Source organism: Mauremys mutica, chromosome 8 (genome assembly GCF_020497125.1).
Source record: "Mauremys mutica isolate MM-2020 ecotype Southern chromosome 8, ASM2049712v1, whole genome shotgun sequence".
Classification (NCBI taxonomy): domain Eukaryota; kingdom Metazoa; phylum Chordata; order Testudines; family Geoemydidae; genus Mauremys; species Mauremys mutica.
In genome coordinates, this window is record NC_059079.1 from 63,769,374 (window position 1) to 63,792,395 (window position 23,022).

The 23,022-nt window shown below is 49.5% G+C and overlaps 1 protein-coding gene across 4 annotated transcripts in view; it reads right to left on the bottom strand.

Moving 5' to 3' along the window:
• Window positions 1–23,022, bottom strand: part of KIFAP3 (kinesin associated protein 3) — a 160,103-nt gene that overhangs the window by 23,973 nt on the left and 113,108 nt on the right. The window contains exon 20 of one of the 4 annotated variants that reach the window (XM_045027724.1): window positions 6,536–6,675. The exons of the other annotated variants lie outside the window; for them this stretch is intronic. Coding sequence (XP_044883659.1) covers window positions 6,642–6,675 — 34 coding nt within the window. The 3' untranslated portion in view covers window positions 6,536–6,641. Of the gene's footprint in view, window positions 1–6,535; window positions 6,676–23,022 lie in introns of those variants that run through there. 4 annotated transcript variants of the gene reach the window in all.

Consider the following 23,022-nt stretch of genomic DNA (forward strand, 5'->3'; position numbering starts at 1 on the left):
TGAAACCTGTCAGCTCTGAAAGCATCAGTGAGCTGCTGGACTTCTTGGGCCAAGCTGCCAGAGCATGGTTGAGAAGTCTCAACTGGAGGAAGTGAATGATCAGGCCATTAAACAGAAATGTTTAATTAGCTCTCTCGTGGTACTGCAATCCTGATTGACAGGCACAGATTCACACAAAACTCTGCAGCATTACCTGTTATTCTCCCCCTTTTCTCTAAGGCAAGCTACAACAAATCCTAATTAGATCATGCCTGTGCTGCCAGTGAAAAGAGTGCAGACCTGTGCCTGTGGGAACGTAACGAGCCCATGAATGACACCACGCTAGTCACAATGGCCCTAGAAGAGCCATTTTAATTAATGAAACGTTATATTGTGTTGCCTGCTGAAAAAAGAAAAAAAAATCCACAAACTGACAGTAGGAAATCGCTCTAATAAAGAACTATCACCAGCCAGAAAGATTTTATTACACTATGCTAATTTATTTTCTCAGAGAAGGACGAATTGCATTGAATATTCGGCAGCTTTTTGTGGGCCCCTTTTTAGTTGCATACTCAGGGTGGAAGATATTGAGGGAAGGGTTTATAATTAGGCAGAATCAACAGACTAAAAATCCTGATCATGTGGCTTTGAAGAGCAGACCCAGCACTTGGTATGAACTTTCTTTAAATATGGTTAATGTCGTCAGCCCTAATTGTTAAATCAGACAAAAGAGAAAGATGCTGTGTAAAGCAACCAGACAGAACCCATAACTAATACCTCACCAAGCTATTTAGCGTGTGACAGAATCCCTTCCACACTTGGGCACACTTTAGAAAGCACAGACTTAAGTTTCATGTATTGACCTAATACAGGGCTGACTTTATGCCCTAAGCAAAACAACTGACTTCAGTGGAGTAGAGTGGGAGGTATGAGACCATTAGATTTGGCTGACTAACCTTTGAAAGGAGGAGGCGCATCAGAGAAACCTATCAAACCTATTCCTGTCACTCATTAAAACAGGTTAACCCCAAGGAGCCCATATGTCCGGCTCTCACAACACTGGATTAAAATGGAGTTTCCAGATGCCATTTGGCAAAAAGTCCAAGAGCATCTTAACAAAATTCTCTTGTTCCAGCCATTTAATTATAGGCCAACAGCAAAATCTGAGAACTGTGGAAAAATGAGCATTGTCTGCGACATCCAAGTCCAGCTACGTATCCAGGGGGAAAAAGAGCTCTAGAGTTCACTGCTGAGAAGTGATTCTTAAATGTTTCACAACCGAATGGTCTTAAAACAAAAGCTCTGAATTAAAAATTCAGAACCCAGTATGTCTTGTTGAAAAGTAGCATAGCCTATTATCTCTGCTGAGTGATGGAAGATGGTTCAATAGCGAGGGGGTAACCTGGGACTTGGGAGACCCAGTATCAATTCCCTGCTCTGATACTGATTCCAAGTGACCTTGGGCAAGTCATTAGACTCTCTGTGCCTACGTGCCCCCATCTGCACAATGGAGAGAACAGCACTTTCCCTACCACACAGGGGTGCTATGAGGATAAATACATTAAAGACTGTGGGTATGGCTACACTGGCAAAGTTACAGTGCCGCTCAGAGAGCGCTGAAGGGAAATCCTTGTTGTGTGTTCACACTGTCAGGTGCCGGCGCAATAACGTGTTCACACTTGCAGCGGTATTCGGAGCGGTGTAGTATGGGCACCTACCCTACAGAGCACCTCCTCCTCTTCTGCTGCTGCTAAGAGTTGTGGGAAGGTAGAGGGGGTCACAGGGCATCCTGGGTCCTATCCCAATGCCTTGTGATGCACTGCTTCGCATCCCAGAGATCCCTGTGCTCCCGTCCACATTTGGCGCCATCTTTAATTGTTTGTGTACTGCACGCTCTGCCTCTTCGGTCTGCAAGAATGGATCCCGCACTGTTGACCAGTATCGCTGACTAACACGTCTTGAGTGGCAGTGGAGTTATTCCTTAAACTACAAAGGCAAGAGGAGTGCAACGTTGATCTCGCCACATGGCTAGTAGCTACGACACGAGATTGCTTGTGGCATTCACAGAGGTGCTGACCACGGTGGAATCCCGCTTTTGGACTCAGGAAACAAGCACTGAGTGGTGGGATCACATCATCATGCACGTCTGGGATGACGAGCAGTGGCTGCAGAACTTTCTGATTAAGAAAGACACATTCATGGGACTGTGTGATGAGCTCACTCCAGCCCTGCGGCACAAGCACATGAGAATGAGAGCTGCCCTGCCTTTGGAAAGGCACGTGGTGATTGCACTGTGGAAGCTGACTACTCTAGACTGCTACCAATTGGTCGCTATTCCAATTCTGGCACCAGACCACCTAGCCACATTAATCGGCAGGGGTATTTCTCTATGGTTCTCCAGGCGCTTGCGGATCACTGTGGGCTGGTCCGGAAGGGTGAATGACGCACACATCTTTTGGAACACTGGCCTGTTCAGGAAACTGCGAGCAGGAACTTTCTTCCCGGGCCAGAATATCACCATAGAGGAAGTCAAAACGCCTACTGTGATCCTGGGAGATTCCGCTTACTCCTTAATGCCGTGGCTTATGAAGCCATACATGGGGCACCTTGACAGAGGCAAGGAGTGGTTTAGCAACAGGTTGAGAAAAGTGCAGAATGACTATTGAGTGTGCTTTTGGCCGTTTAAAGGCCCGCTGGCACTGCCTATATGGGAGGTTGGACCTGATTGATGACAATATTCCTATGCTTATAGCTGCGTGCTGTACGTGCCACAATATTTGTGAAAGGAAGGGTGAAAGCTTCACTCAGGGGTGGACCATTGAGGCTCAGCGCCTTGAGGCTGAATTTGAAGAGACAAGGGCTATTAGAGGGGTGCAGCGTGGGGCCATAAGCATCAGGGATGCCTTGAGGCAGCAATTTGAAGCTGAAAGCCACTAATATTTGTTGCTATGCTCGGGAGTGCATTGCTTCTAATGCTAGGAGGTGATTGTGATTGGTGAAGATGATGCACTATGAAGGTTTAAGAAAGTTACCTGTTGCTTTAAAGGGCTCTGTTTGCTTTCAATTAATAGACTAAAGATGGCTTTCAAATCAAAACAATTCTTTTATTAAAAAACATGTGTGTCCGCTTTGCGCTCCATAACATTTAAGAGACACTCCGGGGCTTTGCTCTGGCATGCTGCGTTCTCCTTTTGGTCCCTCTTTTTGCTGTCCTGCCACTCCTTCAATTCCTGTTTTTCGGCCGCGGAGTGCATCATGACCTCAAGCAGAAAGTTGTCCTTAATTCTTCATGGCTGCTTTCAAATTCTGTGCAGCCGTTCAGCCGGCGATAACAAAGAGGGAGGCTGGGCTCCCAAGGTCATATCTGTGAAGCCAAAACGCAACATCTTACAGAAGCAGTATTGTTAGCAACACACAGACCACTGATTCAGTGATTTTAAACACAGCCACTATTCACATACCTGTCACTAACTGGCTGACCCCAGGCAACCACACATGAGCCACAAGACCCCCAAAATGGTGAGTAGCCACAGGGGCTGGGGAAATCAGTGTTCCCAGACCTTACTGTACACTGGGCACGTGGGTCTTGGGGAGAGCCAGCACTGTAAGGGGGGGCCTTATAATCATTCCTGTCCCCACATTTTCCACAGGCTGTGTTCATTATGGAAGATATCTCACTGCTGAGGGTGAGCAGGGAATCACGGGAGGGTCTTCTCCAAGACTGTGGCTTCCGCCAGGGCCGCTATGCAGCTCGCTTGTGTGCAGCAATGGTCCCCCACCCCCAGGGACGACAGGGTGGCGCGGGAAAGTTCCCTTAATGGGGCAAGAAACAAAGCAGCTCTGCCAAAGAACCTACAGCAGCGGATTGCCCAGTATCATCATGAGAGTTTCCTGGAGATCTCTGAGGCAGATTCCTGTGAAGTGAGGGAGTCAATCAACACCCTGTTCCACTGCTCAGACTAGGCATGTGGTGGTATGTTCATCATACAGACACAAGCCTACCTTCTGCAACCCTCCTGCCCCCAACAACTTGCTTCAGCAAGTCACAAAATCAAAGCCACTTACCAGGGGCCTCCTCTCCTGTTTGCGCTTCACCAAGATCCGACAGCTGTGTCTGGCTAGCCTCCTCCAGGGTAGAGAAGAGCTCCTGGCTGCATGTCTCTCTGGCCTCCGAGTTGTCCTCTGCCTCTGAATCCCCCTCCCTCTCCACAGCCTCGTCCAAGATTTCCTCATCCTGGCTCAGTCCACTCTCGACTGGCACGTGAGCCAATGAAGTATCCACAAAGGACTTGACAATGGAGGTGGAGTCGCCACTAAGTTATCACGTCCAGCTCTTTGCAGAATCAGCAGTTCGTGGGTGCAGCACTGGAGTGGCGATTTGCCTCCCGTGCCTTGTGGTAGGCGTTCCGCAGCTCCTTCACTGTGACCCTGCACTGCAGTGTGTCCCAGTCATGGCCCCTTTCTGTGATGCATCATGAAATCTGTCTGTAGGTATCATAATTCCTACAGCTGGAGCACAGCTGGGACTGGACAGCCTCCTCTCCACAAATGCTAATGAGGTCAGCAACTTGGCATTGCTCCAAGCGGGGGTTCACCTAGTGTGTGGAGCAGGCATGGCCACCTGGAAAGATGCACTAAGACCAGTGCACGTGTCATCAAACAAACAGGAAGGGGACTTTCAAAATTCCCAAGGAATGTATGGGGTGGGGATGACAGGGCAGTAGAGTTCAAACCAATGACTAGAGAGGCAAGAACAGGCATTGTGGGACACCTCCTGGAGACCAATAGCAGCGCTGTAATCTACCATGGTGTCTACACTAGCACTGTGGTGCTGTAGCTCCGGCACAGAAAGCTCTACACCTCTCGTCGGGGTGCTTTTTTTTTTTTTTTTTTTTTTACGCAGCACTGCAACTGTGCAGTTTCTGCACACTAAGTGGGTTGGCAGTGTGTACACCTCAGGAGTTACAATGCAGAAACCTGCTTTACTGCGCAGAAACTTGCCAATGTAGACAAGGCCTGTGAGGTGCTCGGATACTATGGTCTCTCCATTACTATAAGTACCATATTTTCTGGCATATAAGACGACTGGGCGTATAAGACGACCCCCTAATTTTCCACTTAAAATATAGGTTTTGGCCTATACTCGCCGTATAAGACTACCCCCCCTTCCGAGGCTGAAGGACCCACCACCAAAGACCCGGTAGGGAACCGTCCAGTGAGTACACCCCCCACCCACATCCTGCCCCCCCTCAGAAACCACAACCCATAACCCCCCCTGCCCTGCTCCTTGTCCCCTGACCACTCCTTCCCAAGACCCCCAACCCTAACTCCCCCCCCAGGACCCCACCCCCTGCCAAACTTGCCCCGCTCCCTGTCCCCTGACTGCCCTGACTCCATCCACCACCATCCCAACAGACCCCAGGAACTCCCACGCGGCGCCTACCCAACCCCCCCTTCCCCATCCCCTGTCTGCCCCCCCAGAACCTCTGCCCGATCCAACCCCTCCTCCCCCGCCCCAGTCCCAGCCCTGGCCCTGGCCTCTTACCCCTGCCGGGGGCCAGGGTCGGAGCCGCAGCCGCGGGGCCCGACTCCCCGGGCCCGGCCGACACCGGAGCTGCAGCCGCAGCCGCGGGGCCCGGCTCCCCGGGCCCGGCCGACGCCGCAGCCGCAGGGCCCGGCTCCCCGGGCCGACACCGAGACCGGCGCCGCAGCCGCGGGGCCCGGCTCCCCGGGCCGACACCGGGACCAGCGCCGCAGCCGCGGGGCCCGGCTCCCCGGGCCGACACCGGGACCAGCGCCGCAGCCGCGGGGCCCGGCTCCCCGGGCCGACACCGGGACCGGCGCCGCAGGTAAGCCGTCCTGCCCCCTCCCCCACACGCCCGGCTTACCTGCCTGCTCCTTTTTTCAGGCTTCCCGTGAACATTTGATTCGCGGGAAGCCGGGGAAGGGGAGGAGAAGGAGGGCGGAGCGTTTAGGGGAGCGGTGTCATCTATTAAGCCTGCTCGGATTGGCTGAGTCAGAGAGGCAGGCTATTACAACCTTTGCCAATCTGAGCAGGCTTTGTATGCATTAAAGGCATACACCAGAGAGACGCCTCCCAGGATTGGCTCAGCCGAAGCCTGTTTATACCCGGCGTATAAGACAACCCCCGATTTTTGGGGGTTGTTTTTTAGTTTAAAAAGTCATCTTATACGCCGGAAAATATGGTATCTAAAATAGATCAACCCAACGTAGATTTGAAACCCCAATCTGATTCTGCTGTAATGTTTTTAAACACCAGAAAGACTAAACAACAACAATTTACCGCCATGCAAAAGAACAGTCAACAAAATTCAAAAGAACCAATGTATTCACAAATATTTGATAAATACACAGAGTAATCTGGCACCAAGCACAATAATGCCTGAGCAAATCTACAACCACTTTCATTTGAGGATTACAAAAGTATTTTACAAAAATTACTTCACAAGCCTCACAGTTTCCCACTTGTGGTAAGTGAGCATTACACCCATTTTACAGACTGGGAAAGTGGTTCAGAAGCTAAATGATCTACAAAGGTCACAAACTGAGTCAAAGCTATAACAGAATCCAAGAGCTCTGACTTTCAAGTCTGAGCTCCACTCCACAGAAAATGCTCCCCTTCCAGTTGGCTCCGAGAGCTGTCATCCCACCAAGCAGAGGTATCCATTTCTAAAACTAATAAAACAGTGGGACAAAAAACATGAGAAGCAAGGGAGGAGTTCTCCAAAACGGCTAAAGATAGGCCAAAATATTTTATATCAATACTGAAAATAGGTGAAGTTCATATCCCAATATTAAACTAGTATTACAGCTGGTTTGACCATGTCAATGGACTACACTAATGGCAGTTTTATACTCAGTATGGCAGCCTCAGGGAAACAAAGGGTGAGATCCTCAGCTGGTGTAAATGAGTGTAGCTCCCTGGATATTAGTGGAACTATGCTGTTGGGTAGAACACGGAATCTGGCTCAAGTTTTTAAATTCAAAGTTTTACTTTTGACTAGTTCTTCCATTTTCCACATGCTTCTCACCACATGTGCTGGATTATTCACAAGATACCCTGAGCAAGATGTGCTCTTGGTAGGAAAGGTTCTGGGAATGCAATTTTCACTGTCAGGAAGCTACTCCTGTTGTGCAGTTGCTGTATTCTGAACTCCCATCTCATTTACACATCTACTGCAACTCCTAGGGACCAGACACAGCTGATGCCTCAGGATCAGAGCTATGCTGAAAAGTGAGTGGAGGAAAAAAGCAATTCTCCCCAGATATGTTTTGAAAATGGCTCCCTAAGAGAATAATGCCATCATGTCCCTACATAACAGTGTTGTCCCCAGTTGTCAGCACCAAGGAGCTGGCAGCCTGGTGCCAGGGGCTCCTTGCTAGCTAACCAGTACATCACGATTAGTCTTTCATATCACAGGAGCCCTGCTACAGCATGACAAAACATGGCATGAAAAGACTGGAAGACAATCAAAAGCCCAGAAAAATGCTGAAATAAACAGTACTTTGACTTACACTGCATGTGAAGAAGAGCTTTAAAAACTGCTTTCTTTACGTAACCATTACCATGGGATTTGTAGTATTCAGTATTTGGAGCATGCAGCAAATACTATGAGAATGTTATTGATCATACAGATCATGGGCCAAATTCTACTGGCTACTAGGGTGACCAGACAGCAAGTATGAAAAACTGGGACGGGGGTAGAGGGTAATAGGAGCCTATATAAGGAAAAAAAAAACCAAAATCGGGACTGTCCCTATAACATCGGGACATCTGGTCACCCTACTGGCTACACACCAGGGCGGGCTCCAACAAAGTCTGACCCAAGTCATCCAAAATTTTAGTGTAGTTTAAATGAATAATTGACACCAATCTTTGCTCATCCAGAAGTTCTCCATATTCTGAATGTGTTTTAAGGGAACGTATCAAGGATGAGATGTGCACACATGGATTTCTGGACTCCAGGGCCCTGGATCTTTATTATGCAGGAATCTCAGCTTTAAATAAAAAAATTTCTCATTCTCATGATTGTGCAGAAAGCCTTGAAAATAGGAATCCCAGAAGACAAATAAATCTGAATTAATTTAAAAAATCTCATGGTATCTAAAAACTAATATCACTATCTTGGGGGCCTGGCTCACATTTGAATACCTCAAGGTTGGCAAAACAAACTCCAGTAGTAAAATTTTACTACCAATAAAATTCTGTCAAAAACTGAAATATAATTAATTTGATATGTGAATTTGAATATCATGCGCTGTAACCTTGAAGAAATATCCCACTAATTTACTGCACAAAAAGGCTGGGCTTTTTAGGCCTAAGTTTTAATTTTTAAACCTGTGAGCATGCTTGCACATAACACCCAAAACCCCCTTCAGTTTATTACAGTTTTAAATCTTTCTTCCAGGTCTGGCCTTGCAACCACTTGTCTTGGTAAAATAGGCCACTTAAAAAAGGAAAGCTCAATAAAATGAATTACAAAGACAACAAGATTAAACTGATTGTACTGTTTTTGTACAGTGCAGCTGAGTTCTGCAAATATGCTGCTGGCTGTGGTTTGGCATTTAACAGCATGTGATCAGTGAGAAGGAGGAAATTTTATTCTCATTAACTGTTGCAGATTTACTGCAGTGAAAAAGGGCTATGTAACCTGAGTAGTGACAGAAAAGAGAGATCAAAGCCACAGTCTGGAAACTAAATAAACCTTCTGGCTACTTCCTGCTAGGAAAATTCACTCTGGCAATGTAAAACAGAGTCCAGTTAAGAACTACTCTCAGTTTTATGAGCTGTCACAGCAGCTCGAGTGGTTTGGACTAGTCAAGTTTAGAACATTATATTTCCTTGTTTTTGTCTCAGATACTTCTGTAAGCAGTTTGATTTTTTTTTTAAAAGGAGAAAAATAAAACTAAGAAATTTTCTTTTGGTGAAAATGAAGGTCAGAGCTAAACTCATTAAAACCAGGCAGGTCTTCATTTGCACATTCCAGTTTTATTTACTACATTTTAATATTTTCCTTGGAGATTTATAGGCAATGTACATTTGCTTTAATAACTCTTCCACATTCTGTTCACTTATTGTTTCATGTAAGTGCAAATCAGTTTACAGAACCCAGATGGCTTGTAACCCAGGAGCCAGTCTATTCCTTGCAGCACATCTGGAAGGGCTAGGAGCAGCAGACAGAACGTGGGAATTAATTAATGCTACATTTCAAAAGAGACAGACCCAGATTTGGGGAGGGCTGTAAGACATTCCAAGGGACTTGATCTTACTGCTACAGTGTTCTGATATTCTTTTAAATTATTATTAGCCAACTAAATCTTATTGGTTAAGTCCGTCAGAATGCAGGTGGAATACAGTAGAATAAAAAGTAACTGAAAAAAGTTAAGAGCCACCACAAGTCATAACTGGCCCAAACAATCTATTGATCTAAGAGCTGAAATGGATTAAAAGCTCAATGACAAGTTTCTTCCCAAATGGAATCGGCATCTCGATGAAAAGATACAAATTACAATATTCATGACCAAGCTATTTCATTTATTACAGTGCTACTCAAATTATTCAGAGTAATAAACAAAACACACATAAAACAATTGCAATATGACCCCGCACAATTATGGGCCATACAGTGCAGTCCAGCAGATAGGGCACTGAACTAGGCGTCAGGAGTCCTGGGTTGTATTCCAGGCCCCGCCAGACAGCCTTGAATCAGTTACTTCACTTCTCTTTGCCCCTTTCCCCTTCCACCTTTTGACTGCCTCTCTCTAGAGAATCAGCTCTTAAGGGCAAGGACTGCGTCTTACTGTGTAATAAGGTGGCACCTGTGCTTTTGAGGTCAGACTAGATTATCTAATGGCCCCTTCTGACCTTTCCTAAGTGCTTGTCTACACAGGAAATTTCACTGCATTAGGACACCACTGAGTTCGTTCTTCCTTGTTTGGATAGCACCAAACTAGAGTCAGTTCTGGGGACCTGATCCTGCAACGAGCTCTGTATGGTCAGATCCCTGTGCCCTTGGGGAGCCCCACTGACTCATGCAAAGATTCTTGTAGGATCAGGCCTCTGGTCTTTAAAAGTCTGTAAAAACATCCACATTGTAATAACATGGTTTGATCCTATCGATACAGGTGAGATCAAACTGTGTTATAACATGATCAGGGCACTACTACCAATTTCTATCAATGACTAACTTTAGCTTCATAGACAGGCTCTAAAATCTAAATCAGAAGCCTACTACATTGACAATATAACAAGATCACACTAGATGCCACATCTGAAAGATCCCCTTCATAAATCCAAGATAGCCTGAATTGTCGCACTGAGTACAATTCAATATCCACTGAAATCAACTGGAGTCTTTCCATTAACCTTTCACGAGACACAATCAGAATCCCAACAATGGACCAAGTTCCTTGCTGGTGCTTCTAGGAACAGGCTACCTGTTAATGTCACAAATTTACAATATCCAGTCAGACCTAAGGAAATATGAAAATGTGTCAAACTTGGTGCGGCCTCGTGATCCCACTCAGCCGATCTTATACTAGAATATGTTAAATATGTATTTGACTTTAATGTTAACACTAGAGTATTTTTCCAGGATAAATACCTTTTACTCCAGAAACTTCACTGGTTCTGGGCCTCTCTTTAAGGCCTTTTCCTTGTTCATGTGAGTGGGATTTACAATTTGCTAATGCTGATCTGTGATAAACTAATAAAACCTGGCTACAACGTTATGGGCCCAATTTACTAATAAAACCTAATTCAGTTCTCCTTGGGAACTGCAAATTGAATAGTGTCCAAATGTAGAAGCTGAATATCACTCTGCTGAATGCATTTCAAGGGCAAAGAAGTGTCACTTGTTAATCAAGTTTAAATGAAGCAAAAAAGGTAACATGGAAATATAAAAAGTCATATAATTAATATAGCTTTAGTTTATTCTATCCAAGGACAATTTTTTTAAAGACCATTAATACATGGAGCCCTACACCCCACCTGCAAGGCAGATAAGCATTAGCCCTACTTTATAGATGGGAAAACAAAAGGCACAGAGAACGTATGCGACTTGCCTCAGAGCCTACAGATTCACTGTGTCCAGACTCCAGACTCCCAGTCTTATGACTACAGTATAAGACCATCTACCATCCCATTTTACAGCTCTGCATCATCCCTCTTTCTCATGTGGTAAAGGAGGCTTTAGTTAATGAAGTAACTACTCTACATGCAAGATTTTCACAATGTCCACAGCAGCAGCATAGGAATAGAAGCCATTTTTATATTTACTTTCTATTTACATGCAGATTTTAGCAATTTATAACAATCTACTGTCTTTAGAAATTCAGGGATGGATTTTCATAAATGCTCAGTGTTGGGTTAACTCTGCTTCCACTGAAATCAACTGAAGTTTTATCACTGACTTCAACGGAGGCAGTTTGAGGTCAGTGCAGAGTGCTTTTCAAAATCTTAGTGCCTTGGCATTATTTCATAGATCTTAAGGCCAGAAGAGATCATTAGATCATCTAGGCTGACCTCCATAACACAGGCCAAAGAACCTCACCCAGTAATTATGAGACCACCCCACCCTCAAAGAAAAGAAAATGCATGCCTGATCTTAGTACAACTGCCTGCATCCACAATCATGGCTACTGTTATTCCTAATGGTAACATGTACATAGGTACATCAGACTATTGGGGTGCAGATCTGGCTTTAAGTCTGGCTTGGACCACAAGTGTTTGTTAATTTTAGGAAGTCTCCAATACACAGGTACATGTCACCAAACCACATCCAACGGGGCAGCCTCCGCTTAGGAAGGCTGCCAGTCAGGCATTGGCTAAGTTGGGTGTGGCAGCTTTGCTTTGCCTGCCCATACCAAACCAATGTATTAGCCCATCACTTTCAGAAGTAACCTGTAACCTTCTGGTCAGATGCTGAATTGACGGGAAGAAGACCCCAAGAAAAAAAAATTTAACCAAACTCAAAAACCAGAGTATGACTGAAAAGTCAGTGCGTCAATAGAGTAGGCTTAACACACAAAAGATAAAAACGTTTTAGAATGATCCCCCTTCCGGCCTTCGTGGGTGTGGCTCCCCTGCTTCAGAAACTGATTCTGCAAGACAGAGACTGAAGCAGAGCTCCTCCTTAGAAGCCAAATCTAAACTATAGTGCTGTGTAAATGTATGGTGCAAAGATGGTGTGGTTGTCGTGCACAAGTCTAACTGAAACAAAAGAATATAGCTACAACTGCCAGGGCTAAAAGGAATTAAATGTGGGGGATATTTGTGTATGCACATGTAGGGATGTACTATTTAGTTATAATCATTTTCAAAGCACTTTTACAGACATTTAGTAAGTGACTCTTTACTACACAACCTTAAAAAAGGAGGCAGAGTTTAAGGGTATGTCTATATTACGGAGACTACACCAGCATAGTTATGTCACCGTAGCTATGCTGGCACAACTCTGTAATGCAGACACAGCCTATGTCTGTGTAGAACACCACCTCCCAGCTACCTTGATGGAAGAATTCATCAGTCATCATAGCTACGTCTACACTGAGGGTTAGGTTGGAATAGCAATACTGTTAGCAGTGTGCAGGGCCGGCTCCAGAGCCCAGCGGGGCAAGCCCCCGCGTGGGGCGGCCCTTTCCTGGGGGGGCGGCAGGCTGGGCCGGTGGACCTGCCGCAGTCATGCCTGCAGGAGGTCCACCGGAGCCCCGGGAGCAGCGGACCTGCCGCAGGCATGACTGTGGAGGGGACGCTCGGCCCGCGGCTCGGCTGGACCTCCCGCAGGCATGCCTGCGGCAGGTCAACGGGAGCCACCGGACCAGCGAACCGCCCGCAGCTGCGGGAGGTCCAGCCGAGCCGCGCGACCAGCGGACCCTCCGCAGTCATGCCCGCGGCAGGTCTGCTGTCCCGCGGCTCGGGGGCGCCTCCCAGGCATGACTGCTTGGGGCGGCCAAATTTGTAGAGCCGCCCCTGGCAGTGTGGATTTTTCACATCCCTGACCTATGTAGCTATGTCAACCTAACTCAAGTGTAAACCAGGCCTGAGTGAAGTCAGTGCAGAGTGGAAGAGTTTCTGGTTCCCAGTCCTCCACATGATCCACCAGAGAAAGAAAAAACACAGCTATAATTCCCTGGCTTTAAATCTAGGCAATCGTCCACTTAGGTATTGAGATAGATGGCCACCCCATGAAACTACATTTGTTTGACCCTCACTGCTTTGTGGGAAGAGGCTACAGTTAGACCTCTGCTAAAAGGATATGTTAGTGCACATACAGGATCATCATGTATACAGAAATCCTTGGCTCAATGAAAAAGAAAGCGAAGGCTTTGCACTGGCAGCTCTGCTACATTCTGTTCAGGGTTACAGGACCCCGTATTTGAGAAAAGGGTATTTCGTAAAGTTTTTCTGAAAGAAAAACTGAAAGCTTGGGCTACTTTCAGCATTCCTAGTTATTTGTCTAACATTACAGATAGCTTAGTCAGAATTCCCAGTTTCTCAATATTTACAAGCAACTGGCACTTACTAAATACTAAGTTTGCGCCATTACCTAAGCTTTGTCATGATAAGTTAAAAAGTTGTCGTTTCCTGCAGGAAAAAAAGAATCCTGTGGAAGTCTCCATTACAAGATATTTAGCGATGACAATTAAGTCATTAATCTCTAGTATGTCATTAACATTTGAATGCAGATAAATGAACAAATGGCATATAATCCCAAACACATCTTTCAGATGTCTTCTCTCTCCTTCAACTGAGACACTGCACTGTCACTATATTAGTCAAAGGTGAGTTTTTTTGTTTTTTGCTGCTGCAATAAGCTCTTAATACAGAGTGAAAGTTTTATCAGAACCAAGAGTCCTGAATTTAGATTTAACAACATGAAAATTTCCAATTTCTGCCTAATGCTCATCAGTTTCTGGAAGATGGCACTGAGATTCAAGGCTGGAAATCTAAATCACAAAAGGGGAGATTAATAACCTCCAGTTACGGGTAAGTAAAGATCTGTGGCCCCTATCTGTATTCTGCTATGGGTTACTTATATGCACTATGCACCCGGAGCCAGAGAATTTGAAAGTAGTGTCCACTGGTCTGCCCACGTTCACCTTGTACTTTCTACAAAGGGGATAAGGGTGGGACCGATCGACCATCTCTCCAGTTCCTTCTCCACCGCGATTCAAGAGGCGATCCAAAGCAGAGTAGGAGAAGGGCAGGTAGTGGCATACAGATAGGGACTGCGCATCTCAAAGAATCTCCAGTTACTAGTGAGTAACCTCCCCTTCTTCGAGTGATGATCCCTATTGTATTCCACTGTGGGTAATTAAGCAGTAATGAAGTAGTAGGAGGATACGAGGGATACAGACGATAGGGCTGAGTGAAGGACAGCAGTTCCAAAGGAGGCATCAGCAGAGGAGTCTTAGGCCTGGTCTACACTGGGGGGAGGGGGGTTCGAACTAAGATACGCAAGTTCAGCTACGCGAATAGCGTAGCTGAACTCGAAGTACCTTAGTTCGAAGTACTTACCCGTCCTCAAGGCACGGGATCGAAGTCCGCGGCTCCCCCGTCGACTCCGCCACCACCGTTCGCGGTGGTGGAGTTCCGGAGTCGACGGGAGCGCGTTCGGAGTTCGATATATCGCGTCTAGATGAGACGTGATATATCGAACTCCGAGAAATCGATCGCTACCCGCCGACCCGGGCGGGTAGTATGGACGTACCCTGAGACTATGGCACAGTCTCTCGCAAAGGTGTGAATGGGGCCCCACACAGCTGTTTTATAGATATCAAGGAGGGATATCTCTTGAAGCGATGCTATAGTCACTGCTTGTGCTCTCATAGATTGAGCTCTTACTCTGGGAGGAGGACAACACAAGAGGGAAGGTTCAACAGTTGATAGAATAGAATGCAGCCAGAGATCCATTTGGAGATCCTCTGGGTAGAGGTTGCTTATCCCAGATTCTTTTTGTTACAGTGATGAATAGTTTCTGAGACTTCCTGATTGGTCTTGTTTTGTGTAGGTTAAAGGCCAAAGCTTGCCAGACATCAAGGGCATGGTGTCTCTGTTGCTCTGAGGAAGTGTGTGATTTAGGAAAGAACACAGATAAGTGAATTGATTGGTTCAAGTGAAATTCCAAAAGAACTTTGGGGGCGAATTCAGAGTGTAAATGTAACAAAACTTTATCTTTATGGAATACAGTGTAAGGAGGATCTGCCATCATCAATCAAAGCTCATCAACCCTTCTGGCTGAGGTGATGGCTTAATGGAGAGAAGGGACATGGAGCAGGAAGCTAGAGGTTCAAAGGATGGCCTTGTGAGTGCTGAGAGAACAAGATTCAAGTCCTACTGAGGGGCAGGCTTGTGAATAGGTGGAAAGGTTCTAATTAGGCCTTTCCAAAATCTGGTGATCAGTGGGTGAGTGAAGACTGGGTAACCCTAGGAAGGAGGATGGCATGCACTAATCACTGCCAGGTGGACTCATAAGGAGCTGATGAATAGGCCTGATGTCTTTAGAGAAAGGATATAGTCTAAAATGAGAGGGATATCTGCATTTTCTGGGGGGAGAAAATGGTCCTTTGATGCTCGCAAGAAGAAAAATATCTCCACTTAGCCAGGTAACACTGTCTAGTGGAATCCTTCCTTCTATTAGAAAGTATGCCTCGTTGGCTGTGGAACATGAGTGTTCTAAGGATGATGCCCATCCAAAAACCAAGCCCTGAGGTGAAGTGAATATGGATCGGGGTTGCTTGATCTTGCCATGGGTCAGAAGCTCAGAAAATGTTGGGAGGGCGATTGGTAGTCAGGATGACATGCACAGGAGATCCAGGTACCAAAACTGTCTGGGCCAGTAAGGGGCAATCAGGATAATCTGTTCCCTGTCCTGCTGGATTTTGCATAGAACTCTTGTCAGAAGCATTAGTGGAGAGAATGCATGGTTCAGGTGATCTGACCAAGGAAGAAATAGAGCATCACCTTGGGAGTGGTAACCTAGGACTCCTCTTGAGCAGTATGTGATGTTATGGAGGCGAACAGATCCCTGGTTGGGGTTCCCCATAGATTAAAGATATTGCATAGTACTGAGGCATGGATTTCCCACTCATGGTTGGCTGAAAAATGCCTGCTGAAGGAGTCTGAGTGTATTTCATTTTCTGGGATGGTAGGTGGTTGCTGATGCACAAGTTCCACAAGCTGACTGCTTCTGCACACAGGGAGACAGATCTCACTCCTCCCTGATTGTTGATGTAGAAAAAGGTCGCCATGTTGTTCGACAGTATCAGGATGTGGGGAGCGCAGATGAACAGAAGAAAAGCCTTGCATGCCTTCTGGATTGCTCATAACTCCAGAATGCTGATGTGCATCCTGGACTCTCAGGGTGCCCAGGTACCATGTGTTGTATGGCTGAGCACATAGGCTCCCTAATTGAAAGAGATGTGCCTGTGGTAATGGTGCTGTCTGGTGAGGAGGGAAAACAGGAGATGCCCACACATACCTGTCGAGGATTTGTTCACCACAATAGGGAAGAAGCCGCCTTGGCAGGAATTGTTACCATGAAGTTCATCGGGTGGTAGTTTGGAGAGTATAATGACTGAAGCCAGGCTTGAAGGCAATGACAATGGAGTCTGAAATCTGTCTGTGGGCACACATACCCTTGCAGGGACCACATCCAGGGTGGCCCTGATGAAGTCCAGAGACTGTGGGGGGAGAACAGATTTTTCGGCATTTAGACTGACCGCCCCCCAGGGAAGAGAGGAGGTGTAGCATCATTAGAGTCGATGCATGGGCCTTCTGGCATGACTTAGCAACAAGAAGCCAGTTGTCAAGGCAGGGGAATACAAAGAGATTGAGGTGTCTGTCATGAGTTGCCACTATCGAGAATACTTTGGTGAAGACTCTGGAGGTGGTTGCCATGCTGAAAGGGAGTATTCTGTACTGAAAATTATTGGAGCCCACCATGCATCTGACGAGGCATCTGTGAGCAGGATGAATATCTACATGAAAGTATCCAGAGCTGTAAACTACGTGTCCTTTTCTAGGGATGGTATTATAGAGGCCAGTGTGACCATATGAAACTTGAATTTGCGAATTAAGTGGTTGAGGTTGTGGAGGTTGAGAATTGGTCTCCCTCTGCCCTTCTTTTTGTGTATAAGGAAATATGTCAAGGAAAAGCTGCTCACTTAGTATTGATGGGGGGGGGCATGTTCTATCACTCCTTGCTCTAATAGGGAGTCCACCTCTTGCTTGAGAATTGTCTTGTGAGAGTGATCCCCAAAGGGAGAAGGGGAAGGGGCTTGTGGAAGAGATATGGATGCAAACTCTATAGTCAGAATGGATGATATTCAGCACCCACTAGTCTATTGTTATTGCACTCCAGGTGTTGAGAAAGAATGCTAGATGACCTCCAAATGGCATGTGAAGATTGGGCAATGTTGGGCTTAGCAGCTTGCAGCTTTCAAGGTCCCTTCAAAAATAGTGCCTCACTGGGGGTTGAGATTAGATGCCAAGCCTGTTGCTGAAGGTGCAGGGAACTAGGTCCTTTGAACCTTCTGCCTTGTGTGTGATGGTTCATAGGGCCTCTAATGAAAAAAATGTTGAGCCATGGGTTTAGGTCTAGGCAATTCTTCTTCGAGTGATTGCTCCTATGCATTCCAGTTAGGTGTGCGCGCTGCGCGTGCACGGCTCTTCGGAAGACTTTTACCCTAGCAACACCGGCGGGCCGGCTGGGCGCCCCCTGGAGTGGCGCCGCTATAGCGCTAGATATATACCCCAGCCGGCCCGTCCGCTCCTCAGTTCCTTCTTCCCGCCCGTGACGGCCAGTTGGAACAGTGGAGTGCTCGTTTGTCCTCCACATCCCTAGCTCACCTTGGTTCTAGTTTTGTAGTTAGTGTATATAGTTGTTAAAATAGTTAGTTAAGTAAGTTATTAGGTAGATTAAGGGGAATTAGGGGGGCTTAGCCCCTCTTTTCCCGTCCGGTGCGGGCGTATGCCCAAGACACCGGGGTTTAAGCCCTGTGCGGCTTGCCAGCGGCACATGCCGATTGGGGACCCTCACGACTCCTGCCTGCACTGTCTTGGTGAGGCCCATCGACCAGATAAATGCCCTATTTGCAGATCGTTCAAGCCTAGAACGAAAAAGGAGCGGGACATTAGATTAAGGCAGCTCCTAATGGAATCGGCGCTTACCCCTGCAGTGCCGACACCATCAGCTCCGCCGTCGTCCTCGGCACAGAGCGCTCCAGCGGTCCCCGACCGGTCCGGTACCGAGACTCTTAAGAAGCAGCCGGCACCGAAGCCCCGGCACCGTTCCCGGCACCATCCGGGAAACGGAAGCCGCAGCCAAAGTCTGGGAAGACTGCTGTATCGAGACCGCCTGTCCAGCAGCCAGTGTCGGCCCCTTCGATACCGACCTCGACAGCGCACGGACCGTGCGCGGTACCGTCGACTCCGGCGCCAACAGGGCCGTTGAGTCCGGTACCTCCGTGCTCCCCGGTGCAAACCGTGGTCGAGCTGCCTCTCCCGTCCACGCCCGAGACGTTCTCGACGGCGAGGGAGCTCATAGAGCTAACAGAGGCACCAAGCCTCCGGCCCCTGGCACCGCCGGTGCGGGCTGTGCAGTCAGTGGGCAAGCCGGCCATGATACGGCCTCCTTCCCCTGACAGACGGGATAGAAGGCGATCCAGGTCCCGCTCCTGATCCCGATCTCGGAGACGGTCACCTTCATGCCGATCCAGGTCCCGGCACCGGTCACCATCCCGGTACCGCTCTCCGTCTCGGTGCCGGTCGCAGTCCCGGTCGCACTGCCGGAGGCGATCCCGGTCCCGGAGCGTCAGCACCGAAGAAGGTCCGGATCCCGGCACCGCTCCCGTCGCCGTTCTCGGAGCTGCTCCCATCGACGACGGTCGAGATCGCGGTTGACCTCCCGGTACTCACGCGGTCGATGGTCCCGCTCTCGCTCCCGGTACCGCGATGATCGGCACCGGTCCCCGGCACCGTACACGGACAGACTAGCGGCATCGACGGCGCAGTCCCTGAGCGCCTCTGCCCCCCCGTGGCCTTCCCGCCAACCGTTGGTCGCCTCGCATGAGGGCAGCGGTGGAGATCACCGGGCAGACCCCCAAGGACAGGACCACGGTCCACAGCGATGGGGCTTCTGGACCCCCTGGACCTTTCACGAGGCTCAAGGCGCCCCCTCCCTCCAGCGACCCAGGCCCTCCGACCACAGGGTGCCGGAAGCCACTGTCAGCAGGCCCCCTCCATCACCTCCGGTTGAGGTTCCGCCGCCACCTGTACCGGAGGAACATCCCGTAGAGGCGGAAGCTTCGCACCTCATGGACGAACCACAGATACAAGCCATGGGTCAGGGCCATTCCTCGTCTTCCTCACCGGACGAGGCGGTGGCGGGGTCCTCATCATCGGATCCCCCACCGATTGACTTGCGTGCCCATCAGGACCTCCTCCGTCGGGTGGCACAAGCCATCAACCTCCCGGTCGCAGAGGTCACTGAGGACGAGGATCCAGTTACTAATGTGATTGGAGCTGAGGCCCCCATGCGAGTGGCCCTGCCCTTCATTCGCACTATTCAGAGGAATGCCACTACAATCTGGCAATCACCTGCGTCCATCCCTCCCACTGCTCGAGGCGTGGAGCGAAAGTACTCCGTGCCCCCGACCGGGTACGAGTACCTGTACACACACCCGGCCCCAGACTCCCTCGTTGTACAGTCGGTGAATGACCGGGAAAGAAATGGGCAGCCCGCGCCAGCGCCGAAGTCCAAGGACGCGCGCAGGATGGACCTGTTGGGCCGAAAGGTCTATTCAGCTGGCGGCCTCCAACTACGGATATCCAATCAGTTGGCTCTCCTTAGCCGCTATGCCTACGACAACTTCGTGGCTCTCTCTAAGTTTACGGAGTTGATTCCCACAACCTCCAGGCAGGAGTTCTCTGCCTTGCTAGAAGAGGGCAAGAAAGCCTCCAGGTCCTCCATCCAGGCCTCACTGGACTCTGCAGATTCCGGAGCCAGGACTTTGGCATCAGGAGTGACCATGAGGAGGATCTCCGGGCTGCAATCGTCTACCTTGCCGCCAGAAGTCCAGTATACCTTGCAGGACCTGCCCTTCGATACCAAGGGCCTATTCTTGGAGAAAACAGACTCCAGAATCCAGACCCTTAAGGATGGCCGTATTGCCATCCGCACCCTGGGCATGCACACACCTGCTACCCAGCGGAGGTCCTTCAGGCAGCAGCCCTATCGCCCATTTAATCAGTCCAGGTCGAGGCCTGATAATGGACGCAGAGGCAGACTGAACCGCCGTAGACCATCGGGCAATCGGCGTACCCAGTCCCAGGCGCCCTCTAAAGCCCCTCAAGGGCCGAAACAGGTGTTTTGATGGGACGCCCGAGGACGGCCCATCAGTCTCTCCACCGGATCCTTCCCTGTTATTTTTCAACCGTCTTTCCCGCTTCCTCCCGGCGTGGTCCCAGATTACAACGGACAACTGGGTGCTACGCACGGTAGAGTCCAGTTACCGTCTTCAGTTTGTTTCACCCCCGCCCTCCCACCCACCCACCCCGTCCCTCTTCAGGGACCCCTCTCACGAGCAAGTCCTCTTACAAGAGGTCGAGTCTCTGCTGAGCTTGAGTGCCATAGAGGAGGTGCCGAGCGATATGCGAGGCAGGGGATTTTATTCCCGATATTTCCTAATCCCCAAGGCGAAGGGAGGTCTACGACCCATACTCGACCTCCGAGAGCTCAACAGGTACCTGGTCAAGCTCAAGTTTCGCATGGTGACCCTGGGGACCATCATCCCCTCTCTGGATCCGGGAGACTGGTTTGCCGCCCTCGACATGAAGGACGCATATTTTCATGTCGCGATTTACCCTCCTCATCGACGCTACCTGCGTTTCGTTGTCAACAGCACACACTACCAGTTCGCAGTGCTACCCTTCGGCCTCTCCACAGCGCCGAGGGTCTTCACCAAGTGTATGGCAGTGGTTGCCGCGGCCCTCCGCCGCCGTCGGATACATGTCTACCCGTATCTCGACGATTGGCTGGTCCGGGGACCATCCCGCCAACTGGTAGCGAGTCACATGACCACGATCCTAGCCCTGTTTCAGCGCTTAGGACTTATGATAAATGCCGAGAAGTCAACGTTGACTCCATCGCAAAGGGTGGAGTTCATCGGAGCGGTCCTGGATTCCAATTTGGCCAGGGCCTGCCTGCCCCAACCTCGGCATCAGTCTCTGGTCTCCCTAGTTCGGGGCCTACAATCCTTTCCAACGACAACGGTGCGTTCCTGCCTCCGCCTCCTGGGCCACATGGCTTCGTGCACGTTCGTCACTCCGTACGCGAGGTTGCACCTTCGCCCGTTTCAAACTTGGCTTGCGTCAGTGTACCGGCCCCACCGCGACTCCATGGATATGGTAGTCACGCCCACGAAGCCGATCCTCACTTCGCTCACCTGGTGGCTGGACCCAGAAGTGGTGTGTGCCGGAGTCTCTTTCCGCCCTCCTCAACCATCCGTCACTCTGACCACGGATGCTTCAGAGCTAGGGTGGGGGGCACACCTAGCCGACCTGCACACCCAAGGTCTCTGGTCACCCCGAGAGCTCTCCTTACATATCAATGTCAGGGAGCTGCGGGCGATTCGCCTCACGTGTCAAGCCTTCCGCTCCCATCTCCAAGGGCGTTGTGTCGCAGTGTTGACGGACAACACAACGGCGATGTTTTATGTCAACAAGCAGGGTGGGGCCCGATCCTCCCTGCTTTGCACGGAAGCGATGCTCCTGTGGGACTTCTGCATAACCCACTCGATTCACCTGGTAGCGTCCTATCTTCCAGGAGTGCAGAACACGCTGGCCGACCGTCTCAGCAGGTTGTTCCTTTCACACGAGCGGTCGCTGCGTCCAGATGTGGTGTACACAATTTTCCGCAGGTGGGGGTTTCCCCAAATAGACCTGTTTGCCTCCAGAGAGAACAGGAAGTGCCACCAGTTCTGTTCTTACCAGGGTCGTGCCCCGGGCTCCCTGTCGGATGCATTCCTCTGCTCCTGGACGGGTCACCTCCTATATGCCTTCCCTCCGTTCCCGCTCGTACATCGGGTGCTTCTCAAGCTTCGGAGGGACAGGGCCCACCTCATATTCGTCGCTCCGGCCTGGCCGAGGCAGCACTGGTACACTCTGCTGCTCGAGCTCTCCGTTCGGGATCCCATTCCCCTCCCGTTGTGGCCGGATCTGATAACGCAGGACTTCGGCAGGCTCCGCCACCCGGACCTGCAGTCCCTCCATCTTACAGCCTGGTACCTGAGTGGTTGACCCACGCGGAGCGTGCCTGTTCGGTGGCGGTCCAGCGAGTCCTGCTAGAGAGCAGGAAGCCCTCCACTCGCTCGACTTACCTCGCGAAATGGAAGCGATTCGCAATCTGGTGCGATCAGAGAGACCTGAATCCGTTCGTTGTCCCTATACCAACGATCCTGGACTACCTCTGGTCACTTAAGGAGCAAGGTCTCGTGGTCTCATCGTTGAAAGTGCACCTAGCGGCCATATCCGCCTTTCGGCCGCACGTCGGTCACCGGTCCATCTTCTCCGATCCGACGGTTTCCCGCTTCCTCAAAGGCCTAGATCGCTTGTTCCCACCAGTGCGGCGTCCTACTCCGTCCTGGGATCTGAATCTGGTTTTGACCAGGCTCCTGAGAGCCCCCTTTGAGCCCTTGGCCACGTGTTCCCTGCTCCATCTGTCGTGGAAAACAGCTTTCCTCGTCGCCATAACCTCAGCGAGGCGAGTTTCCGAGCTTCATGCCCTGACGGCTGGTCCACCGTACACCATCTTTCATGCAGACAAGGTTCAGCTTCGGCCACACCCGGCCTTCCTCCCTAAGGTGGTGTCGGCCTTCCATTTAAACTAGGACATTTTTCTTCCTGTTTTTTTCCCGAAGCCTCACGCCTCGAGTCGGGAACAACAGCTTCACACCCTGGACGTCCGCAGGGCCCTTGCTTTCTACATAGAGCGAACAAAACCCTTCCGGCGTTTGCCCCAA